The 20,990-nt window shown below is 44.8% G+C and overlaps 1 protein-coding gene across 3 annotated transcripts in view; it reads left to right on the top strand.

Moving 5' to 3' along the window:
* The first annotated feature begins 3,483 nt into the window (after positions 1-3,483).
* RERG (RAS like estrogen regulated growth inhibitor) overlaps positions 3,484-20,990 on the top strand; it is a 108,838-nt gene continuing 91,331 nt past the window's right edge. For 2 of the 3 annotated variants that reach the window (XM_055808991.1, XM_055808989.1), the window contains exons 1-2: positions 3,484-3,622; positions 5,235-5,409. In XM_055808991.1, coding sequence (XP_055664966.1) covers positions 5,349-5,409 — 61 coding nt within the window. In that variant the 5' untranslated portion in view covers positions 3,484-3,622; positions 5,235-5,348. Of the gene's footprint in view, positions 3,623-4,418; positions 4,520-5,234; positions 5,410-20,990 lie in introns of all 3 variants that reach the window. The other variant, XM_055808990.1, reaches the window with a different exon arrangement.

Here is a 20,990-nt window from a genome sequence, read left to right as displayed (position 1 = left end):
ACCCCTTCCTTACTGCAGGAACCATACCAAAAGAGTCTGTTTCCTCGACCATGTCACCAATGGCATGACATGGTCCACAGTTTACAGACACTTGGACTCCATTGCACAAAGGTGCTCAGAAGATGAAAAGCCACACTTTCCATGGGATCCAGAGACTCCTAAATGGCTTTCTGAAATTGGATCTCTGTCATCCTTTCTTCTCTTATGAATCTCATCAAGCCCCATGACAAAATCTTGTTTTGGAAGTTGTTGAAACCTGCAAAATTGTCATCTATGATGGGATTTCTAGTTTCCAGAAAAAAAATACTACACTTTCAGCATTCCTTTGCTATTCATACATCCTCTTCATGTGTTAGCTGTCAGGCCTGCAGTGTCACACCAGTCCTCTCTCCTGCCTTTCAGGAAGCAAATCCCATTGGCTTTCACAACAGAAACACCTCCAGAAAATACACCATAAGCACTGAGAATGAAAATGATGAACAGCAGAAGTGTTTGACAATAAACAGGTAGCACCTGCATACCAGACAGAAAGAACACTCTGGACTTTGGCAACACTTAGACATCTTATTAAGCCAGTAAAGTATTATTTAGTGGTACTTAACTTTGTGAGCCTTTCTAAAATACTTCTATCAACTGTAACTGCTTGGATGCACCTCTGTTAATCCATCCTGAAACAGCATTTGTCTTTCACTTAAGTCTGTGGCTTCATGTGCATTTCAGGTTCACATTCCTATTTCATTATCTGCTCCTCAGCCATCAGGGTTTCTAGTGACCAAGGGTAGTCTGAAGCTCTGACTGCAGACACTGGCTGACTGCAGGCATTTACCAGACCATAAATGAACCAAAATTCTTGCTCTGGACCGCTGGTGGGCATCTTAGCAAAAAGGGATGCAACCAGGTGTGGATAACAGGGGAGCTAAGCCAGCTGTATTCCTTGCATCGTGAAGTGCAGGCCCACGTTACAGACCCTGGTGTAGCTACATAGCCATGGACCTGCAGCTGCAGCATCTGTGTTCACAGCGTGGCTGGGCCCAGCTCCTCAGCAGCAATGTCTCCGCAGTGCCTGGGCTCACCAGCCGAGAGGAGGCTGCCTGCTCTGCCCTGCTACAAGGCTCAGTGTTGCCCTTGGGAGTCACAAAGCCACAGACAAACTCACTGACAACTGTAGGTAGACACGCTTCACTGCTTTGACATCTTAGAAAAGGAGCCTACAAAAAGGAGTGAGTGTCCATCAGGTCCACTCCAGCTGATAATTCCCATAAGACAGCTATCCTCTTGTGCCGGGAGTGCTCCTTTTCCTAGTAAAACAGGAAAATTTTTAAATATACGGAAGTGGTCTTTTCAAAATGAATTAAGGCTGTGAAATGCTACAACTCACCAAAGATGCAAGGGACAAGAGAGAGAAATCTAAGACACGTGGCTCTGGTGAGGTGGGAAAGGGGGTGCTCCTGACTTCTGCTGGATCGAGCTGAATTCAGACTGGCAGCACACAGACCACCTGGAATCAGACTCTGTATCTCCAGCTTTGTTTCCCTTATCCGAGATTTTCATAAGATGGAAGGGCAGAAAAGGAAGCTGCCCCATCATTCAGGCAGTCAGTTGCGTGATGGTCTTCCCAGCGAAAACCTTGATCTCATTACCCATGCCAGGATACTACCCATGAGCACATTTTAGGATCAGCATGAGTGGCAAAGCCACTGAGAAAATACACCATGTCAGTCAGCCACAGCTATCAGCAAACAATTGCTTACAACAAAGCAAGGGGTCCTTGCTCTATAGGACTAAAATCTAAGGCTTTCAAAACCTATTTTGGGTAGGAAAAAAATCCTCAAACCATCAACTTTATATATGAGAAGCACAGTGAGTACAGAGAAAACAAACAGCAATTGAAGTGGTCCTGGACCAGCCCTGTGGGTCTCAACCATCTGAAACCTTTGCCTATGTCCATGATTAGTGCTTACTAAATTCTCATGCCCTGGCACCAATAAGAGACTTCAGTGCAAGCTGACTGCACAGCCACTAGGACTTTAATGACCAATAAATTATCTTCTGCTTTGGAAAAGCCAGTTACCATATTTAATTTGACAGCCCCATGCAGGGTGAATTCCATACACACAAAACAAATGTCAGGCTTCGAGACCAACACACATTTCCCCAGATGCAAAATAGACACTCGCCAGCTGCTCTCTTAGGAGGATGGAAAAAGCTAATCTCTCTAAATTATGTAAACCAAACAGAGAGTGAAGACTTAAAGCCTCAGCATTTACTTTTAACAAGTAAAGCATAAACCACACTACTGCTTTCACATCTGCCTTCTAATTCTTTTTTTTTTCTTTTTCCTTCAAATAATGTGCAGTACAACTATTTTAAGATCTGCTACTGAGTGCCTGCGGCTGGCACAGCTTGGAGGGAATAGTAGGTGCTCATTTCTCCTCAGGACTGCCACCCTGCTCCCTGAACGGTTATCATGCTTTTGTACAGACACTTGGATCATGGAAGATCCTTTCTAACCCAACTTTTATTTAATTTTCCATCAAGAAAGACAGCGAGGGGAGAGCTTTGTCTTTTACTCACCTTGTATCTCATACAGATCTAGGCTGGAACAGAAACAGAAGAGGAACACCCACTGAGCTCTAAGTGCTTTCCAGCTCTGGTTCACATCTGTTACTAATGCATCTTTACATTACTGGATAGTTTAATAAACAAGGAAGTAAGAGCTGTCTGGTGAATTTGGTCCTATCATTTCAGAACTTGGACCTTGGCACTGACGCTGCTGCTTGGAGGGACTGATGTAATTACACGGCTCTTTTTTCCCCATTTGCAAATTGAAGTAACAGTGCTTTCCTTTGCCGTAAGCCACGCTGGGATGCAGGGAGAAGAGCACCGTGTGAAAAGTTGGTGCTGCTGTGAAGCGACCTGACGGAGCAGTGACCTTGCTGTTAGCCTGCCAGGGCAGGGAGGCTGCGTGGCTCTGCAAAGCGTTACACCAGGCGGTACCGGTGAGCAGCACTAACCAAGCAAAAGTGAGGGAAAGACAGTGCTCGAAGGTGTTGAATTAGCTACGGAGCAGACTTGGCCGGGCCCGCTAGCAAGCACTTCGTCAGAATTTATGCATGTGAGCAACCCCGCTGTCCCGCACAATTAAAGGCTGCGTTACCGCCAAACACGCCGAACCTCAGGGCTGAGCTCGCCGGGCTGGGGTGACGCTCGTCGGCACCTACAGCGAGGGGACGGCGCCACCACGGTGGCCCTCCCCGTCCCGCCTGGCGCCCCCCGCCGCCCCCCGCCCCGCCGGGGCGCCGCGGACCCGCGCCCGGCACCCTCCGCACGGCACCCGGCGTGCTGCTCCCGGCGGCCCGCAGGGGGCGCCGCAGTGCCGCGCGGCGGCGGGGGGCGCTGCGGGAGCCGCCGCCAGGCGGGCGGAGGGGCGGGCGGCCTCTCCGCATTGTGCGGCCGCGCCGCTGCCGCCGGCGGGAGCGCGGGTGCGGCCGGGGCCGGGGCCGGGGCCGGGGCTGGGGCCGGGGCCGGGGCCGGGGCCGGGGCCGGGCCGCGCCTCCCTCGCTGAGCGCCGCGGCGCAGCGCGGGCACCGCCAGCGCGGCCCCCCGCGCTGCTCGCAAGGAGGTGAGCGGCGGGCGGCCGGCGCGGGGCTGTGCGCGCCCGCGGGTCTCCTCCGCGGGTGCGGGGGGGGCGGTGCGGGGAGGAGCGCGAGCGGGAAGGTGCGGGGCGGGGGGCACGGCGCACGCTGCGCGCGGGGCCGCGGAGCCGGCCCGGCCGGTGCCCGCAGCCGCGGGAGCTGCTGCGCTCCGCACCGTGCGGCAGGCACCTGCCGGGACCCGGCCGGGGAGCGGAGCCCGGCGCGGCGCCGGGGCGGGCGGGTGCCGGTGCCTGCGGGGAAACGCGGCGGTACCTGCCGGCGGGGCGGGCGCGGCGGGGCCGGCCCGTGGTGCCGCAGGCGGCGGCGGGGTCGCGGCGCTGCTCGGGCGCGCAGCCCCCGGAGCTGCGTGAGCTACCGGCAGGCGGCCGGGAGCCTTCGCGGGAGGGGGATGGCGCTGTCCCCCTGCCACCCACCCCCCACCCCGCCAGGCGGTGCAGCTCCCGAAAAACTTTGCGCTTCGTGCAAGGCGATCGAGGTCTAAATTCACTCATAGGCAAAATGATTCAGGAGCATGAGGATGTCAGAGATGAGCTGGATCCCTTCTCTGTGTAAGGCGTTTTTACTTCTTTTTGTCTGTATGCAAAAGCCTCGGGTTTTATTTCAAGAAATCCGTCTGAAATGCATTTTGCTGTAGACCGGGTAGTAACATAGCGAGCTTCCTACGTCACTGTTAGGATTTATGGCTAAAGCGAACACTTCAGCGCAACAGCAAATCTTCATAACAGGTTGCATTCACAAGTAAAGTTCTGCCCTGTTTTACAGGGAGACTGAGTTTGTGATGTTTTAAGTCAGGCTTGAGGATCATCAGCATCGTCAGAGTTGCCATTTTTCGCCCAAGATCTTAAAGCACTCTACAATGACAGGTATTGTCATATTTTTTACTGTCCAGGCTAGAGAGATCAAGGAGATGAAGTGCCAGGTGACTTGCTCAAGGTCATGCAGCAAATCTGCTGTGAATATAGATAATTCCCATGTGGCCTGTTAAAAGTGTATTACCAGAAACTCTGGCATCCTTTTCTAACCCCATGCTTTGCCGAATGTTTATGTACAAGCTGAGGCAGTTTAAACAAGGAGCCATGGAGAACTACTGGGTACAGATTTGTTTAGCAGAACTGGCAGGTTACAAGTGCTTAGAGGTTTTTAGGCAACTGCAGCTGGGTAACTGAAACCTTTCTGGTACTGGAGGGCTTGAGGAAAGATCATCTATCTGCAGGCACGGTTAGTGAGTGCTTGTGGCTTTTACATACATTCTACAAAAACTAATTCATTGGAGCTGAGGCAAATACAGTAAATATAGCAATCACAGCTGAAAGAAAGAACAAGAAACCTTGTGAGGCAGGTACTTTGGGTTGTTTAGTACCTCGTGCAGTATTACAGTGCCACTGTGGAGCAAACAGCGAGAGCTAGGAAGCTGAAGGCAGGTTTTGCCCTAACAGTGCCAAACGTGTCAGTGGTGTTGCTGCGATGTTTAAAGCAGGAACATAGCATCAATTATCATGACTATTTAAAAAAGAAAAAAGGGGGGCTGAGGAAGAGCCTGCCTCCTTGCAGCTCCATCCTCGTGTTGTTCTTCCCCAGGCTCTGCATTGACGTCACAATGACACGGTGAAGCCAAAGACAGGAGCTGGGAATGGTTCTTCTGCTTCACTTTAGATAATCGAGTGAATTTGTCACCACTCCGTCCCTTCCAGCATGGCTAAGAGTGCAGAAGTGAAGCTGGCGATCTTCGGTCGAGCTGGTGTGGGCAAATCAGGTATGTTTGTTGTCTGATTTTTTCTTCTGCTTGTCATCAGATAACTTTTTCCTCCCTCTCTTTGTACAAACTCATTGTACAAAAGGACAGCTGTGGTCTTATTCTTGTCACAGAGGTCAGGATCAGGCCAGGAGTTCTCTCTTCCTTGCCTTTCATGCTATTTTCTCCAGGATCTCCAGGATAAAAGTACTTTTATTGCTTGGAAAAAACCACAAAACCTAACAAAAACCAACAAGAAAACAAAATAACAAACTTCCCACCCCAACTCAGTCCCACTTCTCATGAAGTGAGTGGCAAGATTTCTCTTTTCCATAGAACAGAATTAGTAGTATTTGTCTCTTCATAGCTTGTGCTAGATGAAGGTATTTTTATTATTCTCCCTATCTTCTAAGATCAAATCCTCTGTTAAATATTGGATGACTTCTGTAATAGCTGTAATACTGGTTGATTTCAGTGGGAAATTTTAGCCTTGGCAACTGAAAGAACGTTTATTCTTAGTGCTCTTTTGTATTTACATATTTACCAGGAAACCAAGAAAATACAACGTGTAAATTTCACGTTTAGAGAGGTCTTTTGAGAAATAAACATAGTCTGGTGAGTTCACATAGTAGAAACACAAGGGGGAGGTGTGAATGTTAAAAATCCATTTCTACAGACAGCCTTTCCTTTGGTGAGACAAGGAGCATAACACGAGGGTTGCAAGCTTGCTCGGGTAGTTTGGTGGTGTTGTGTTAACTTGACGGCTCCAGGACCTATCTTGCATGTCCTTGCACCATAAGGATGAGGAAATAAGTAGCCTGCGTGTAATCATGCTCCTGTGCCAATCTGGGAATTGTAAGATACTGTTTATTTTAGAGAAATCTGCAGAAGAGAAGCCAGGAGGTAGGACATACTGGTAAGAGCATTAGGCTAGACTCTCAGCTGCTGTCAACCAGCTCTGGTTCCCTGAAGTAACATTTTAATTAGAAGTGCCAAGGTTCTGGCCCATAAACTATTATAGTTTCATTAACTTTAGAATGGGTTGTTTATAAAAGCACATTTTTTAATATATATATTATGTATACCCAGAAGGTATTTTACCAGAACACTATCAGTGAAGTAGCTCTGTCAGCCTTCAGGAAAAAAGGCGTATGTGAGGCAGAGGTTCTTAGAGATTATGCTGTTTATACAAAGACAATGCAGATTAAATTGTACCTTTTTGAATAAAATACCTGAGGGAATGCTGGTAATATTCTGGGATAAGTTTAAACTGTTCCTTCTTCCCTGCTGCACTCACCCCACCCCTCTTTTGTGTTTCGCTGTCCTGTCCAAGTTTGTGAGTAACTTCAGCGGTTCTCCTTTTAGTTTGTCTTTTATTCAGTTGACTGTTTCTGTGGTTGTCTGGTCTTTTGGCTGGATTCAAAATAATGCAATAGGATGTTGAAGTATTCGCAGGAAAGTTGAAACACTAAAAGACTCCCCTCACCCTGATATTCCTAATCATTTGAGAGCTTATATTTAAAAAATACAAACCTACCAGTTAAGTGCTCTGTTAAAATCCCTCATCAGCATATGATAAATAAGAGCCTTTTTTACCTGTTGTATCCTTTTTATAGACTTCGCTATACTAGGTTTTTATGGTAAAAAAGTTTTCGTGTATTCCTGGGTGGGAAATAATTTTTAATGAAAAGTCAATAAAAAATTCTAGTCCTTCACAGTCTTCCTCCTCTGTGTCCTCTTTTTTCCCCTTTGAGATGCAAGGAAATGTTATGTAAAATATGACTAAGGTCCTCTTTTTGATTGTGACCACACATGTGAATCTGTGTGGAAATGAAGGTGCAAATAAGTGGGCAGCACAACGAGGTGATTTGAGGGGGTGGAAAGACTAGAGAGCTATCAGCTACCTCAACAGAGCAGCAACTGTGCCTCCCAAAATCTCAAACTGGTTTATGAAAACCCCTCTTGTACATTCCCATAAAAGGATCCAGCTTCAACAGCTTGGCCAAGTCCACAGAAACGGGTATGCGTGTGTGGCAGGGTGGTGTCTGAAAACCCCTATTTGCCTGCAGCCAACAGTAGCAGGAGTGGGAGCTGTGGAAGTGCTGTTACACCTTTGCTAAAACAGAGCAAAGTAATCTCCAAATAGCTGGGTTTGGTGGATAAGTACCCTGCTAGATTAGCGTTGATAGTGTCTTTTTTTTTTTTTTTTTTTTTTTTTTTTTTTTTTAGCATAGCTGTGTAATTCCCTATCCCTGTGACCAGTTTGTAATATATTGTTGAGGCAGAATCCTGTGGCCATAGGTTACTAAAGTAGGTTTGGCCAGACAGCTGAAAGATAAACTAGACTCTAGAAGCAAGAATGCAAGGCAGAATGCTGGAGCAGGCTAGATATGTGCAAGGAAAAGGAGAGGTTGGGTGATAAATACGGTCACTGTAATGCCAGGAAGTCATGCCAAAATACGGTCACTGGCTTGCTTTCTTGGCTTTTCTTCATTTGCTGAGGAATAGCCAGGCATTAGATTCTTAATCTGTAAGTGGCTTCACCACCTGACAGCATCTGTGAAGTTACAGACACATACTGTAATATCCTGGAGAGGCTCCTCTTCCAGTTCCTGACTGGGACTTTGGATCATGGCTTCAGCAGCAATGAAGAAAGGAGCGTGGTGATTCAGGAGAATTAAAGCTGTCCCTCATGCACCATGAAAATCAATAGAACTGTTGCCACAATCAACAACTGCTGAAGAACATCCTGGTCTCATCATTGATGTTAGACATCTGTGCAATGGGGTGCAAGATTCCTTGTTCTACTTAGTCCCTTCTGACTAATCCAAGACTCTCCCAAACATGAGATGGGAAATCAGAACACCATTCACAAGTCGATAACATCTCAAAAAAGAGTGAAAGCCAGGGAAAACAAAACTTTTTTCCACTTTCTTACTGCTTATCAAGTTCCCATGGTCAAAAGGATTAAAAAACAGGTGGAGGGGAATAGCAAGTCTGGGTGTCAGCTTTTTACTGTCCTTCCTTGCCTTGTCTCCTCCTGCCTGCTGGAGAAGGCTAGCAGAATTATTAATCAACTCACCTGTCCTGTTTTGATTTTTACTTAATGTAGACCTAAACCTTTCAAACAGGAAAAAAGGAGCAAATAAACTCAGAAAGGTGCATGTAAAAGTGCTCTAGTAAGGCACTTAGTTCAGAATTACACTGGGTAGTAAATCACCGGTCAGCTCATCTGGGCGAGCTCCTTGGGTATGAGCATCCCAGCGTGCTCTTGTACAGTGGACTGGCTGCTCCTCTGTTCACCTAGTTCTTATGGCATAAAAGTTGCATAAGCATTGCTTTAAACTAGCTGGGGAAGAAAACAGATGAGGAGCTCTGCCTGAGCTAAGGAGCACTTCACTGATGCTGCTTCACTCGGGAAGAAGAGGAGGTGCTCTGTGGGTGGGAAGGGACATCGCTAAACCCTGCTATAGATTACAGGGCTGCACCTCCTAATTTGGGCTAGACTCAAGCGGCGCTGAGAGGACGAGAGCACTTTTACAGTCTTTTTCTTTATGTCCAAGAGGAGCTTAAAGGGAACAGAAAATTAAAGTTGAAGTGAATGACTTAAACACTGCTGTTTAAGTTGCTCTCTTGCTGAATCCTACAGCTTCATTCCTATGGTAACAAAAGTTAGAATTTCCTAAATAGCTCCTTTTAAAAATACAGTAGTAACAATTAATAAAGACTTAAAGGCCTTGTTCTTCCATGTCATCACAAGGTACAGTACGTGCCCAGAAAGCTAAAAAGGAGTGAAAATTTATGAACCAGGAGGAGAAAAAAGGGCATGTACTGGACAGCACTGCATGGCTGATGCTTGTCCAACCCATAATTCAGTTGACTACGAATGCTCAAAATACCTCTTCTTAGGAGCCTTAATGTTTTGGCCAAAAAAAAGACAATATCCAGCTGTGGCATGTACTATCCATCTTGCCTTTTTTCTGTGCCAGGCTGAATACTCCAAGTTTCTGCGTTAGCACGTGTCATGTGCCCAGCCATGGGCAGATGCAGTTCTCATCTGTCTGTCTGGGCCATGCAGCTGCAACCATGGCATGTGACATGGAAGTGTGTGTGTTTTCTACTGATGCTTAAGCAACAGGGAAGATACCAAAGCTCCCACAGGCTCTCCCCAGAAAATACCTGTCTGCTTCTAGGCAGCTACAAAAATAATTTTCTTGGCAATCAAGTACATGGGACACAGGGCTGTTGTCATCTTTTGATCCAGCGATAGCTCAGGTACTTGCATTGTGCAAGAGGGTGATCAATAAAGTGGCATCAGTAAATACCATCCTGCAAAGAGCCTGTCCCATTCCAGAAATTAAGATCACACCAACTTTATTTTAGTGTCACAGCTGGGAAAGTCCTGAGTAGACGTAGATGTGAATCTGTTGGTTTACACTATTTTCCCTGTCTAATCCAGGGTGGGAGAACATACTCAGGAGAAAGATATCTGGATTTGAAAATTCCTACAGGAAAAATTCAAGCAACAGTCAAGTCAGAGAGGTCTACAATTAATCTGTGTTTTGTTTTCATTATTTGAGGATATATCTGGAATACACTACCAGGGATCACTTTGCAATTGCAAGGTCTGGGCATGTGGGGAATAGAACTGAATTCAGCACTGGCCCTACCCTCCTCCCCTTCCAGAAAAACCATACGAGTTACTGGGAAATAAGCCCATTTCAAAGCGATTTTCTACTTCACAAATCCCTGCTCATATGTTTTCCTCTAGTTTCATTTCAGGGACTTTTGGGGAGGAAACATGAGTTATTAAGAAGTGATTAGTCATCAAGCTCACAGCTCTGCTAGTAAGGCAGGGAAAGCTACCACAAAATCTTCAAAGTCCATGCTATACCAACTGATGCATAGGGAGAATTGCTGTAATAAGGTGCCTCTGAAATCCAGAAATGTGGATGGAAGGAGACAGTGGATTTTCTGTTGTTTTGGTGGTTTTTTTGGTGTTGGTTTTTTTTTTTTTGTTGTTTGTTTGCTTTTTTTAGTTTTGTGGCATGTGTGTTGTTTTGGGTTTTTTTGTCTTTTTTACACTGGTGAAGTAGGTCAGTTGCTTTTTTTTTACTTTTTGTTCTTAAGAATGGCAATGATAACCAGATGCTTAAGTGATTATTCAGTGATCAAGTTTAACACCCACTGTATTAATTGTCCCCTAATATTTTGAAGGTAAAGTTCTCATTAAACAATCTCACTTTATGCGTCCTCTGGTTTTACACTTTTCAGCCAGGTACAGCTTCACTAAAGGTACTGTGCGTGTATGTGTATACATACTAGTAGAAATCTTAACAGTAATTAGGTCACTCTGGTTGAGGTTTTGTGATGATTTCTCCCCCAACAAGCATGCAAATACACCCTCCTGGAGCAGGTAATTTTGCAAGCAACCAGTTGCATTAATGTGACCTTTCCACACTCCTGTCCAGGTGATGACGGTGATGCCTATACAGGGGGTGAGCCCTGGGTTCATGGATCAGTGAAATAAGTCACTGTGACCCATGAATGTGTGGCCATGCCAGCAGGGAGAAGGGCTGCTGTTGTAGTGGCCCCAAGATGTGCAGCTTTGGGGCCAGGCAGGCTGTACATTAACCAAGCACAGGGCCCTACTAGGATCAGCAGTACCTCTGGGCACCCTCAGCACGCTGCTTGGAAAAAGCGTCACTGGCCTTCCTACACAGATACAAACTTTTAGTCAGCAGCAGCGTGACAACCAGCCCTCCTTGGACTTTCTCAAAACTGCTTTTGTTGATTTTTGTTATGCTAGAATGGAAGTGAGGGAATGCCAGGAACTTGGGCTAGACACACGAGCATTTGCTCTGAGTGGCAAGGTGGTCTGCTTGTATCTGTTACCTCCTCCCTTTCCTCTGCTTATTTGCCTGTCCATGGTTCACTATAGACTTGCCCTTGGTGTAAAAAGCATTCATGCTCAGCTTGACATTTGATCTTCCTTCTGGCTAGCCATGAAACAATAAAATGCAGAATTTCTCTAACCAAACACCAGCATTGTTCATTCAAGCATAGCTGCCTTCCCTGTTCCATCTCATTTAACTACATCTGACGTCGTCGGCTCTACCTGCGTCCCCTCTGAGCAGCTGGTGGCAGCTGTTAGAGCTAAGACTAGTCCTGCTGTTCTTTGTTTCTGTTTAGGTTGGGCTAAATATAGCCTGCTGTTTGGTTATTGGGGAAGGAATGCCAGGATTTGAGATTTATGTGTGTAGCACAGAATTTTCTCTAGGCCTGTGCTCAGCCACCGCACCCACTCCTGTCTCTTGTAGTCTTTGTGAAAGACAATGGAAAAGCTTCCCGGTGGAATCCCAGGAATCCTTTGCCAGTTTACCAGGAAGCCTTCCAGTGTTTTGGTCGGTCTGCTTCTCCCCACCAGGTCACTGGACGCAGTGGTATCTCCCAGGCTGCTGACCCTAATGAGTCCTTTCAGAAATGCTGGTTTTTTTATTCTTCCACTTGTTCTAGACCTCCCTGGTATCTGGGATCCCTGCCTACCTCTTGCCTTGCATATACTATTTGCTTGGTTTTGTTTCTTCTCAGCTGTCACCTTCCCTTTCTCCTTGCCAGGTTAGTACACGTTCCCTAAACTCTGCATACGGTGGAATCACTTCTGCTTTGTACTTTATATGAAAACTTTGTATTTACAGTTGCCTTCTCAGCCTCCTCACCTAGTGCTTCCTCCCATCTCTGCTTCTCATCTCCAGCTCCTTTGTTACCCTTCACCCACACTGCCAGTTAAAGGCTCAGTGCACAAGATCCAGATAAGCTGACCCAGCAGCAGTGATGTGGCAAAGAACAGCCACTCTGAAGTGTTTCCTACTGTCCTGGGAACCATTCTGTGGCCTGGACTTTGAGGATGCTCCAAGCTTTGACTGCTTCAGACAGTCATTGTGTGAAGCCAGCTTCACGCTGGTTAAAAAGGGAAGCGGTGTATATCTTTACATAGCTAGTCTTGGTCATGGAAGTGGGTAAATTTACCTATTTTGGCTTCAGAGCTGAGCAGGAAAAACAAGTTATGTCTCTATTTTCCACGCAAACTTTCTGCATTTACCTCTGCCACTCTTATGCCTTCTACATTTACAGCACCCAAAAACAAATACGTAAGTCTATAAAAAACGTAACACCACTAAGACGATCAACAAAATGCTTCAGCCGAGTTGTGGTTACAGGGCTGTCATTAGCTGCTGTTGACTGAAGGTGTTTGTATCCTCTCACCCCATGCCCGGTGGGTGCTCCCAACGCTGTGGTGAGCAGGAAAGTGGACAAATTGCTACAAGATAGCAGTGGGCAAGGAAACTACCGCATCCTCATCCATTTGCTGCTTTCATTCCAAGGCTATGTTTACTCAGCGTTACTGTCAGTCCTTTATTATACCTGCTGCAGCAGAGGCAGTTACAATTTTGGAAGGCGGCACCCCTTGGCTTTCCTTGCCTTCCCACATGCCCTTTACAGTGCCACCATGAATGCTCCCCATTGCCACTCTACTGGTTATGGGACACCCACCTCCCCAGCTCTCAAGCCTGGCCTGCTGTTTGAACTAGTATTTCTTTCTGTTTGCTTCAGATTAAACCAGCTCCCCCAATTTCATTGACTCCTACCTCTTCCCAGAGTCAGAAAAATCAGTGTTGTGGTTTCGGTGGTTTTTTTGTGTTTTTTTTTTTCTCTCTCTCTCCCCTGGGAGAAAGGAAGGGAGGTGCATCTATTTCTATCACCTTTTCATAATTCTGAATGGGAAAAGTACTTTTTTATGATTGTTTCCCACCAGGTAGAGCATTCACGCTGCTAGAGTTAATCTGCAGCTGTTACAGTTTCTAATGGATTTGCCATGTAGGTGTTGGGAAATGCCATATATTATGGTAGCAATGCTGTAGATAACTCGTATTCTATGCGTACAGTATAAAAAGATGAATGGTAAGAGAAGCATGAAGTCCCGGGGAAGGAAGTAGTAGATATATTAAACATATGTGCAGCTTTAAAACACCATAGAAATTGGCTGGAGTCTCCAGATGCCTTTCCAGAAATGTTAGACAGTAGTCTGTGCACAGGAAGATGAGAGAATATGTTGAAAACATCAAGCCTGGTTCTGAAAGCACATGAAGATCCCGATGTTAACAGGTTGTTTTACTGCCGCTGCTGGGGGGTCAGCAGAAAGGAAGCTGCGGAGCAGCAAGAGCAGAGGCCTGGGGCAGCAGCACATTACCGTGTGGGAAGTGTTTAGATAAGCGGCTTGGAAAGTTTTCAGGCTGGAAGGATGCAACTGGAGAGTGCACAAGATATACTCTCCCAGGAAGGGAATTTCTTTAGCACTTGAAGAGCACTCTAGCTTTCCAAAGGGCTGTGGGAACAAGGGCCACCACCATGACCCTCCTGCAAGGCACACCACCGTCACTATCCTCAAGTGGCCAATATGGAAACTGAGGCAAAGGAAGGAGGAGCCCGATAGTCTCAAGTCACCAAGAGAATTGTGACTCAGGCATTGCCAAAGCTTCTTTCCTTGATTTCTCCTCAGGCCCAGGGCTGCCAAAGCCAGTCTGCAAATGGCTGGCAGCAGTTACCCAGCACCTGAGCCCCAGCCGCCATAGGTCCTGTGGGATCCTTATGACCCTTTATGGCTCACCCACTGCCATTAATTACTGACAGCAAAGTAAAGCATTGAAATAACATTTATTTTCATTAAAAATGTATTTGGCAATCCTGTCTTTCACTATTTACCCAGTAGGACTTAATTTCATTTTGACCCACAGGAGCACAATCATAAAAGGAGCTTGCCTTTCCCTTCTTTCTCCCCTTCACGCGGCTATATTTGCCAACCAACTCTCAGTATAACTATAACATAATCTATCATAGATTTGCACAACCCTGCTCTAGAGGGCTGCTTTTGTCAGTGGCTTATCTCTGATGCCTGCCACGGGAAACAAAAATCCCACTCCCCACAATGACAGAAACTAGTTATACAGAGCTGTCAACCATGAGCTTTTCCTGACCTACCCAGCAATTAACCTGTGCCCTTGAGGAGCTTTACAAGTGAGAACTTAAAGTCTGACATTTGGAGCAGAAAAATGCAAGAAAGAATATAGAACCCAAAAATTCAGAGTGGGCTATTCATTTCTTCACAGAAATAGGGCTGCAGAATAAATAGAAATATATTGGAGAGTCACCACAAAAGAATGCAGTATTAGACCCATAGGGAGCAGGGAAAAAACACAAACAAAAAAACCACCCCAAGCCCCACACTGCAAAATGCGGGGCATGGGAGCATGAATGCCAAAACAAACATCTTGCATTTGTCAGCCTCAGTGGCAGAACGCATGATGCCAGGCACTACTGCTTAACCCAACTGGATTCTTGTGGTTACATATGCTGGAGCTGGGTCTGCTCTAGGCTGAATTCCAACTTGAAATAATTTAATAGTGATCCACAGCATGAGTTTGTCCCACAGGTCCATGTCTGTTAAATCTATTGCCAGGCAAAGTTTCAGGAAGTTTCTCTCTGATCAAGAAAACTTGAGCTTTATCTACAGGGAGCATGGTAGGTCACAAGATTATCAAAGAGGAGTGGAGAGGAATACCAGTATCCTTACTTATTTATTTAGAAAAGTGTTCTTCCATGGTGTGTGGCCTTGTACCCATTCTGGCAGTGGGTGCCTGCTTACACCAGCTGAGCATCTGGCCAAATGAGCTTATTTACAAAGCCAGGAGTGTGGAGCTGGCTACCCACCTCCCACTGCCGTGTACATACAATCACCCTTCCCCTTGCTGCAAAGGAAAGCAGAGAAATTTGCCTTGTTTCCTGACCACAGTCAAATTCAATAAAGCCAGGAGGAATGGGAACTCTTGTAATTCATATCTTAGCAAGTGGAACTGCAGATGTGGCCTTTATATCCACTCCTTCTGTTTATTTATGTTTACCTTGCTGATCAAATGACAAGAACAGGGAGTACAGCAATTTTCCCACAAAGATGCACAATCCTGAAAGAACAGCACCTACCTCTGAAGAGCAGCAGGAAGGCTGAAGGCGAGAGACAACTGTATCCAGGACATGTGTATGAATATTTGATAATTTAAGTATAGTAAACTGTGGCCTATTCGTGACCTTGTGACTGAAGATATAGGTTTAGGCATAGGGCTGTGAATAATCTAGCTAAAGGCTAGTGAACATAGGTTGGCCATAGATGGAAAACAATCCAAACTGAGCTGAAACCTGTGCTTTTGAGATTTGATAAGTGAAAAAATGTAAATCAAAGTTGGCCCCATTAAGTGTCAGTGTAGTAAGAATTCATTAATGAGCTGTACTGGTAAGACATGAAAAAAAAGTAAACGGTGCAAAAAACAATCGGAGCTCATTTTTACTTGAAAAGAAGTGACTGCCCAGACCAGATACTTCAGACCTGTTCAGGGGGAGAGGCAGACCTGTCCTGGAATCACAGCTGATCACCCTTCTTGTATAACTGATACTGTCTCACTGAAATAAAAGCAAGTACTGGCTGAGGCAAGAAATCAAGGTCTTGGCTTTAATTAATCTTCAGTGTCCCATGGTAATCTAATAAGTACATCTCATGCAAGAATACTCTTTCATTAACATTCAGCGTAATTAAACCAGCCTATTTCTCACCACTCCCTACCATGCATCCTGTCTCACTTTTTTAATTTCTTGGGGATTTTTGTTTGCCGTTTCTGACCTGGCATCTGAAACGATTGAGTCTCTCTCATGAAAACAAACCACCTGGTTTAAACACACTCAGTATGACTGTTTTCTTCATTAATTTTCTATTTAGGATCTAGCGTGAAAAAGGCACCTGAGCTTTGACTCAACACTACTATGGCAGAAACCATTAGAAGTTCACAGTGCTCAGTGTATGTTGGGAGGAGTTTGGGAGCCTGTACTATAAGAAATATTTGTATAGTTTGGACAGGTCTTATATATAGCTCTGCAGACTTCTAGGACTCCAAAGAAAAGACCATGCACTATGTCCACTCTTTCCTGCTTGAAAAGGCAGACACGTTGGATTCTGAGCCAAGAAAGGAGCTTTGCCTGTTCTGGTTTCCTAGTCTCCCCTCCACAGAATAAACCACCAAACTAATAGATATTTCATTCTCCTATTTTATTTTCATGCCAAAACCTCAATAAACTTGCCTATTCCCTAAGTGATTATAGCATCTGTGAAGTATATTGAACTGTAAAATTATGGGCATGATCTGCATGGTACAATAAGCATCACCTCTGGAGCAGGCTAGCCTGGCATCCCTTTGAAGATGAGGCAAGAGACAGACCATGGAAAACGCAGAATGACCCTAGAGCAATTTAAGTTTTAGCACCTTACAGTTATGAAGAGTATCATAATTTGCCTGCAGGAGGTCTCAATGCAGCTGAACGAAGCTTCAGTATCATTAGGACTAACGTCATGTTCAGTAACATGCATCTCACCTTACATTAGGTCTATATATAAAAGACTTTTGAATCACCTAAAATAATTTTGCCTGGCTCATTTTATAGCATTTCTTCAATTGCCAAATGTTTACTGAATGGTACTTTCTAGTAACCTGTGAAAGTTTTAATGCCAGTAAATGTGAAGAGCTTTGTTTTACGTCAGAGTGCTGCAAGTAATACTTTTTGTTCCCAGTGCTGCAGCATGGACAGAGACCAGCTGCAAATAGAAGCAGGTGACTTGACAGAAAAGAATGACAGCCAAGATAAAACAGTACCTTGCCATCCTAGATCCTACTTCTAGTTTCTGCACAGGAGGTAGCTGACGTTCATGTTGTTCACAAAGGCAGGGAAAATACAATGACCAACAGCAGGAGCTGGAATAGAGCTTAGGGAAACATGTTCATGATTAAAACACATTGAAGTGCGATTGTGCACTGTCATTTTCTGTTCATTCCCATTAATACTGTTGCTCCAGGTGAAGGTTAAAAATGCTTTTGTGTTTTGTGGATAACAAGACATAGCAGATGGAAAAAAAAAAAAAAAAAAAAAAAAAAAAAAAAGAGTCTTTAGTTTCAAGCGTGGGCAGACTGACATAATGCATTAAGTACTAAATCATTGTGCAATTCCAGGACTGCTCTGTTCACTTTCATAGGTGACTCTTAAGAATTTGGGGCTCTACACTCCTGTGACATTCTAAAGGCATATTTCATATGACATTTCAGAACACTTTGAACCTGCTGATTGCAAAGTGCTCTCAAATCCCAAACTGTTCTGCTCAGAAAAAAAGTTTCCAGGGCGAACACACGATACTCAGTGTATGCTCGGTGTGCCTCCCAGAGTATTAAACCTATGAGAGCAGTTCTGCACGTGGGCCTCTTCTGTAAGGCATAATCCAGCTGCACCTCTACAGTTTCTGAAGAGTCATAGGGATGGTCTTAATGATGTTGCTTTTGTATTTGGAGAACAAAATTAATGGTTGGGTGGGGTTTTTTTTCTTTGTCTGAATATTAACCTCTAGAAAAAAAACATATCTGCCTGAGGCTTAGAGCATAGTGACATCCTCTAGTTCCCTGTTGGATTGCAAGCTTTCTGAGGAGCAAGGCCAGTATCCCAGTAAAAGTGGTGGTACATGATCCAAGTTTGATAACTGTAAGCAAAGTGTCTGTGCTGCTAGCTTTTACCTATTCTAAAAACCAAACCAAAACAAACCCACCACACAACTGGAAAAAAAAACCCAAGCCAAACAAACCCCAAACCTCATACTCAAAAAAAACCCCCATAAAAACAGGCTAGAAAAGTGCATGAATGCATGGAGCCACTAGGTCACTATGGGAATGAGGACTGTCTCTTGTATAATGCCTACAGACTGTTCTGCTTTCAGTTTGTCCCTGTACCCCTCACACGAGGGACAGCCAGTACTCAAAAAGCCTTATGGGTTGGGACACCTTTTACCACTGGACAGGAGTGGCAGCAAAGGCAATGACACTAACGTGTCAGCTCCTCATACCACTCAAGAACTTTGGAAGTACTGGGATGTGATCGAGGAATTGTTACCTCCGCGCAACATCATAGCCACTACTTCTAAAAAACCCCACCATACCATCCTGAAGGTTTCTGGTGCACAGGTGAAGTAAAACAAGTGTTATTTACTGCCTTACAGCTTACTGGAGGAGGAGTTATGCCATCTGTATCTCTAGAAGCCAAGTCACAGCAGCTCCCTCAACTCATGCATTTGCAAGAACACTGTCAACTAAGTATCATCACACAGATAGCACGCTTGCTACCATAAATCATCCTGGAAAAACTGAATGGCAGGAACATGAGACAGATGTATGGATGATATCTACTCTTAAGGAGTCAGTACAGGGTTCTCTAGCAGTAGTCTCAGCAGTGCAGAACTTGTCCAATTTTAGGTAACTCATGAACCCTCTGGGATGTATTCCTCAGTAAATAATTTCGCCAGTAACAAGTATTTTATGTCCTTCATTGCAAGGGGTCAGAGTAGATGTCTGTGGTGACCCTTCCTGACTTGAAAAATTGACCATGAGTATATTTAAAAAAAAATTTTCTCTGGTGCTCGGTTGCCTTGGTTTTGTTTTGGGGTTTTTTTTTCCTCCCTTGAGCTACATCGCTTCTGTAGCCATGATCCTCTCCTCTGGACTGCTTGAACTTTCCTTTTTCTTAGTATAGTTTACATTCTATACATATGATCATGCCTACACATTGTCTAACCACATGGAGCCCCTTCTTCATTTCATAAGACAAATGATTTCCACAATAGTTATGAAATCTCTTTAGTATGAAGAAAAAAATCACTTTCTGTTAAATAAGACAAATACATATAACTTTACAGCACTAAGGTGAAAGTGTTAGCTGAGTCAGTGTTTGGACTGTGCTACAGGGTTGCTAATAAGAACTTGCAAATTTTATGCATTTGAACCCATTAAAATGAACAGCACAATTTGTGCGGCAGTGGCTTATTTGCAAGAAGAAGGATGAACAGGAACATGTGGAATAGCAGAATACAAATGAAATTTCTTCTGTAAACTCACATGAAGATTAGAACAAAAATAAAGAACTTTCTCCTGACTCTTATTAACATGAATATTTTTACCTCTGACCAGGGTGTAAGATTTGAAAACACACTGTCAAAGAAACTAAGAGCCTACACAGGGGAGATCCTGTCCATATTGGGGTGGAAATCTGGCAGTTTTAGAAAGAAAAATCACTCTTGGAAGATGAAAAAGCAAAGTCACAGAAAGGTGAGCTTTAGCTGCAACTCTTCAAAACTAGATGGAAGTTTCACTGGATTATTTGCAATAATAACTGAAGAACATCAGTTATGGGAAATTAAAGATTATTAAATTTAGTCAAGACTCCACAAAATGCAAGACTAAACCTTGTACAGTGCCCTGAACAAAAGCTTTGGCCCTCACAGACAGAAAGAGGCTGATATATAGGTAATACCTGATTTCAAACAATCTGAATTGCAGCTTGTTGGTGCCACTACTTCTGCACTGTTTTCGTATCTTTAGAGGTGATAATCTGCTAGGGAAGTCCCAGTTTAAAAGATGTTCTTATTCAAGAACAGTTCTGGGAGATTTGAAAAGCAGAGGTTTCAAAACACTGAGGGAAGGGTGAGGAGGCAGATGTTTTTGGGGGTATTTTTTTTTTAAAAAAACCTCTCAATTCAAGAGCAAGTTTCTTCAGCCTTAGCCACTCCAGAGACTTGAACAGAACAGATCCAGGAGAATCTTCAGTGATTTAAAATGAAACATTTCTTCCCCCCCCCCCCCCCCCATTCAGAAAAATACTGGTTTGGGTCTCTTCTGAATTGCCATAATCACTTAGTTTCCATAGCAATATTTCCACAATTAAGAAGTATTGACAGACATCTGGAGATCAATCCAAAGCCTGTGGAAATCAGTGGAAAAGCATGTGTTTATTTCCGTGGGCTTCGGAGCAGGGCCATGGAGATGGGGTCAGTCAGGCCACAGACCAGACTGCACCCACTGTCCCTCCATGGTGCTTCCCTGGTAGGAAAGCAGGAGCCTGGGGTATCCCCACACTCCATGCTAGCAGACTCTCTCAGAAAGTAGTATAATGAATTGAAAGACAAAATACTATTTAAAAGCAAGCATTGTAAGGGCAAAACCATAGACCCCAGGAGAAGCGTGGTGTGCTATTTCCTCAATCATAGATGCTGCACATTTATTTTTTTTTTTTACGTTCAGAATTTGAAGCACTTCCTACAAAGTTTCTAAAAGCTTATCATCTAAAAAAGTTATAGTTCAGATTTTTCCACCCCTGCCTTGCAACAGCAATAGACTGCAAATAGCACGGCACTAATATACACTTGCAGTAGCGCACATTTCACACACTGAGGACAGGCACTGGGCAAAGACATGAAGTAACTGATACCAAGGTGGTAGCTGTGTCAGCACTCCATCCCAGACCTCTCCAGTTCAATCTAGACCCTGACTTCTGGGACCAAGGACTCTCTTCCTGCCGTTTGTGCGGTTTAACTTGCCACTATCAGCATGTTAGATATTTCAGTTACATAAATACTGATTTACCACAACCTATTGGCTCTGTCTCCTAGATACAAGCCCCTAGCAGAGCGC

The sequence above is a fragment of the Falco peregrinus genome, chromosome 6 (genome assembly GCF_023634155.1).
Source record: "Falco peregrinus isolate bFalPer1 chromosome 6, bFalPer1.pri, whole genome shotgun sequence".
In the NCBI taxonomy this organism is placed as follows: domain Eukaryota; kingdom Metazoa; phylum Chordata; class Aves; order Falconiformes; family Falconidae; genus Falco; species Falco peregrinus.
Note: the sequence above shows the minus strand (reverse complement) of the source record. Positions and strands in the feature narration are given on the sequence as shown.